This window comes from Protomyctophum bolini, assembly GCF_963924005.1.
Source record: "Protomyctophum bolini genome assembly, chromosome: 13".
NCBI lineage: Eukaryota > Metazoa > Chordata > Actinopteri > Myctophiformes > Myctophidae > Protomyctophum > Protomyctophum bolini.
The window spans coordinates 24,571,219-24,575,685 of NC_137874.1; the positions used below are offsets into that span (position 1 = coordinate 24,571,219).

General features: G+C 39.1%; 1 protein-coding gene across 1 annotated transcript; it reads left to right on the plus strand.

Annotated features, from left to right (window-relative positions):
* The first annotated feature begins 1,063 nt into the window (after positions 1 to 1,063).
* LOC308327233 (sodium- and chloride-dependent GABA transporter 1) lies at positions 1,064 to 4,116 on the plus strand. The gene is made up of 5 exons (XM_080780493.1): positions 1,064 to 1,151; positions 1,421 to 1,520; positions 1,918 to 2,018; positions 2,138 to 2,305; positions 2,433 to 4,116. Exons 1-5 carry the CDS (start codon positions 1,068 to 1,070, stop codon positions 2,583 to 2,585), a joined length of 606 nt encoding a protein of 201 aa, XP_080636619.1. The 5' UTR covers positions 1,064 to 1,067; the 3' UTR covers positions 2,586 to 4,116.
* Positions 4,117 to 4,467: the final 351 nt, after the last annotated feature.

Sequence of the window (4,467 nt, forward strand, 5' to 3'; positions counted from 1 at the left end):
CTCCATGAACGAGTCAGTCGTTTGACTCGTTTCTGTTTACTGGTGATTTTATTGAGCTCTCACTCTCTCAATAGACCAACGTCAAAACTGATGAACACACAATGAATAAACAACGATCAGTACATGAACAAACTTAAGCACATAAACATAACGAACATGACAATATAATGCATAGTTACATGAACACATGGATTTACCTCACTGGCTGCATAAGGGGAATGAAGGGAATGGAATTACAGGAAACCCATATGAACAACAACAAACGTCAAACTGTAACAAAAACAAATCGCATCAATTAAACTCATATACAAATCAAACATACACCTTAAATGTTGACAAAGAACGTAAAACATTGGTTCAGAAACAAACAAACAAACCTTGGTTAATGACACGCTTCTCTCAAACAATTCATGTCCTTCCGTCTACACGGAGGCTTGACAAACAATGTTGTGAGCCATCGCTGGTTCAACACCAAATAAGGACATGGCACCGGACGTGACGCAATTCCAAATTACCTTTCCCAATATAATGTGAAATAAAACAAAAATAATGACAGAAACATATTTCTGGCAGCCAAAACATTAATTTCCATTAATTTTTCTTTTAGGTTTTATGACCTCAATTACACACAAACAACCTGAACTTTGAACATTCAGTGGATTTTCTGTGGTCTGGGATTTTCTCTGTGTCTGTAAAGCCTTTTGTGCTGCAATGAAAACAGTGAAAACAGTGCTTGCAAATCCCATTGTCATATATGGGATTTCTATATACATTTGCTAGGGATTTGCTAGCTCTTACATCACACTCCACAGGAAAATCAGAGTACAAATCAGAGCACAGAAAATCTACTGAATGTTAAAAGTTCAGGTTTTTTGGGTGCAATTGAGCACAGAAAACCTAAAACAAAACATTATAAAACGTTATTTTTATGTCACAATCCCTTTAAGAAAATAACTGGTGAGTCAATTAAATAATGGTACAATATGCATAATCTTTCTTTTCCCGCCCAGTTTGCCATGGTGGAAGTGATGGTAACCAGTCTCATGGATGGATATGAACAACATCTGATGAAGTTTTTCAAACATAAGGAGCTGTTGGTTCTGGCAGTGTGCAGTGCTGCATTTCTTTTCGGGATCCCTCATGTCATGCAGGTACACAGGCCTTATCTTTTTGTTTTACAATCTTCTATATATACAACCTCAACTTCATTTTATTGTCACATCACAGGTTTACAGTCACCAACTGACTTTAAAAACTAGGTGAAAATATTTTGTGCAAGATTGCCAGTTGCCACATTATTGTGGTCATCCCAACAGTGGTGGAAAAAGTACTCAAATATTGGGCCCTTTTCAAGTTTAGTGAGCTACAATATCCTGCATGATTTATGATCAAACTTCAGTCCTCAATGTCTTTCTTCCAGGTCGGAATCTATGTCTTTCAGCTGATGGATCATTACACTGCCATAGTATCCATCATGTTCCTTGCCTTCTTTGAGGTGGTATCCGTCTGTTGGATTTATGGTGAGAACAGAACAACATGCTCAAACCTATTGGTTATTGTCCACCAGACAACATAATTGCAATTCCAACTTGAATGTATTAGACACATTAAACAATTACATTCCAAAGCAGCTTGTTCCTTTTGGAACATTCCTTTTGGAACATTTAAAGCAATATGTCGAGAGCTACAGTATATGAGCTTTTACAATGATAGCCACTACAGTAAGTCAATGAATAGGAAAAATACTAATAGTAAAAATGCATGTCTAATCAACAGGGTTTGAACCCTGAACTGCTGTGCAGGAAACCAAACTTCTAAGCTCATACAAAGGAGAATCCCATCTGGCCAGGCAGCTAGGGCAGGGCTACATGGATGGTCACTGCCAGGTGCCTGACTCTAATTTCTTCCCATCCACAGGTGTGAAGCGACTTTCAGACAATGTTGAAGAGATGACAGGAAAAAGAGCAAATATTTACTTCAGAATTTGCTGGCTGGTCATTGCTCCCCTGCTGATTGCTGTGAGTCAGCAGGCTGTTTGCATATAATTTATGAATGGCTTTATTTATTTATTTGCTGCGCAGTAAAATCTTGCGAACACACATCAAAACACAACTTAAATCACTCTTGTTTGTGACAGGTAATCCTAGTTTTCACCATCATCCAATTCAAACCAGCCCGTTATGAAAATTACGTCTATCCACCCTGGGCCCAGGGGGTTGGCTGGCTCATTGCTATGGCCTCCATCATTTGGATTCCACTGGGAGCCCTTCACACAATGTGGGTTCTACCCGGCTCATTCACTCAGGTATAGGCTAATGACACTCACCATTTTCTAAATATTGCATAATAGTATGCGGTCAACCTTTGCACCAACAAGTCACATGTCATCTTTTGTTTGTTTGTGTCTCTTCCTATACTATTCTACCATACAGAGATTGAAGCTGTCCATCACGCCGTTTGCACTCAATGAGAAGTCAAAAGAGCCTTATTACGAGAGGGGAGGAAGAGACCTATATCCAAGCATAGCAGTCGTCAGCTTTAAAGTTGGTCTGAGTGAGAAGCCTGCCATTCAGGTCAAGCTTTGATGCCCCTGCACTTTGCAGTGTCATGGCATTTATCACTTGGTAAGGAAAAAGCTCACTCAGCCTTTGACCTATCCACCAATGGACCAGGCCAGAAGGACTAATGTAGGCCTACAGTTTGGTTCTAGTATATTTACTGTACGGTGAACTTTGTCGCAATATGTTTGCCGTGTGGCAGTAACAGCAAACACATAACAGTAGCCGACACTTGGAACAATTGGAAGAATTCCACAAAACAAATTGAAGTGATGATGATAACTTGCAATGCCACAACGTGTATTGCTTACAAATATGGACCAGGGGTCATCAATATGTCCGTACACGGACAATGTGTCCGTGGCAAATTTTAGATTTCCTGTTTTACACACCATTATAATGCTCTTATTTTTACATTTTAACACTTTCAGGCTTACAGTCCTTTTATGGTCATTTAGGGCTATAGCCAGGGCTGCCGACACTCCTGGATCCTGCAGGAGTCTCTATTGGACCACATCTCCTGCAGGACCCCTGCATTGTGATTTTTCCTGGAATAGGGCTTGTAAACCTTGCACCTTTGGTATGCAAATTCGGGGGCTGCGCAATTTTGATTGTGATGAGTCACTACTATACCTGGCCAACGGGTAGGCATACAGTGTTGGAAAAAGTACTCAATTGATTTACTTAAGTAAAAGTACCAATACTGCAATTTAGAACTACTCCGTTACAAGTAACCTTTATTCTGACCTTGTTTATGGTGAGAAGCCTACTTGTTCACACAACAAGTACTCAAGTAGGCTTAATAAATCCCATTTTGGCGAACTGAAAGAGCTCTAGCACTGTGCACTAAACACTCAAACACCAACTTTATACACTTGATGCTGATCTAATATGTAGGGCTTGTAGGCCATCACAATCAAAATGACGCCGGTAGGCGTGCCAGCCTTGCATTCCCTATTGGTATCAAACTCCCAAAATTCACCAAAACACAGGGACTTACAGGGATCTACTATGTTAAAAAGTGTATGAAGGAGGACCCCCGCTTGGGGAGTCCAATGTTGGTAATCCAACCCTGGCTATAACTCTTTATGTTTCTGGTGAGATTATTGTCCAGGAGAGGAAAAGAACATCTGCACTCTGTTCTTACTTTTTATTAATGGCGCAAAGTTTCGACCCTTTTAGGTCTTCATCAGGCGAATGATTATTGTCTACTCATTTTGTATACCCGGCACATTTTTTTAAAAATTTTGACAAAAATGTCCACAAGCCATCATGGCAATGACACCTGATGTGGACAGCTTATATTAATAAGCCTGTTGATTGTTAATGGTCACCAACAAGTCGGATGTTACTTGCTTTCCGCAACATTCACTGTACAACATACTATTAAATGTTAAAATATCATGGATGCTATTTATTGCATATATTACAATATTACCTCTGGCTCTGATGTATTGCTGTAGTATGACTTCAGAGGCTTGTTGTTTCAGCCTATTGCTTCTGGAGCAGATCTGTCAAACTCAAAACCTTTGAAAAGCACTCCACCTTGTGGCCATTTTATGTTTGTCAACTTTGTAGTCATTGTACTGTAGTTCCAACTAACTTTTATACATGACTTAAGCTCAATTCTTAACCGACTGGTTTATTACAGTAGGTCAAATGCATTTTATGCAATTCATTAAACAGGTTTCTTTATAGGGGAACATTGGTCACACTACCATCATGGCATGCTATCATGTTATGATGGTTACAATGATATTAATAATATATATTTTTAAAGTTGAAAAGACCAGGGTGTATCCAGTGTATTGCCAGATTATGGTAAAATATATACTGTATATATAAGAAAATCTGTCTGTGAATAACTAAAAGCTAAATAGTAGAACACATACAGTACTAGCGATTCATC

Coding starts and splice junctions, on each gene's coding strand:
- LOC308327233 (XM_080780493.1), top strand. CDS start 1,068: ATGAAGTTTTTCAAACATAAGGAGCTGTTGGTTCTGGCAGTGTGCAGT. Junction 2,019..2,137: donor TTGCTCCCCTGCTGATTGCT/GTGAGTCAGCAG, acceptor TGTTTGTGACAG/GTAATCCTAGTTTTCACCAT. Junction 2,306..2,432: donor TACCCGGCTCATTCACTCAG/GTATAGGCTAAT, acceptor TCTACCATACAG/AGATTGAAGCTGTCCATCAC.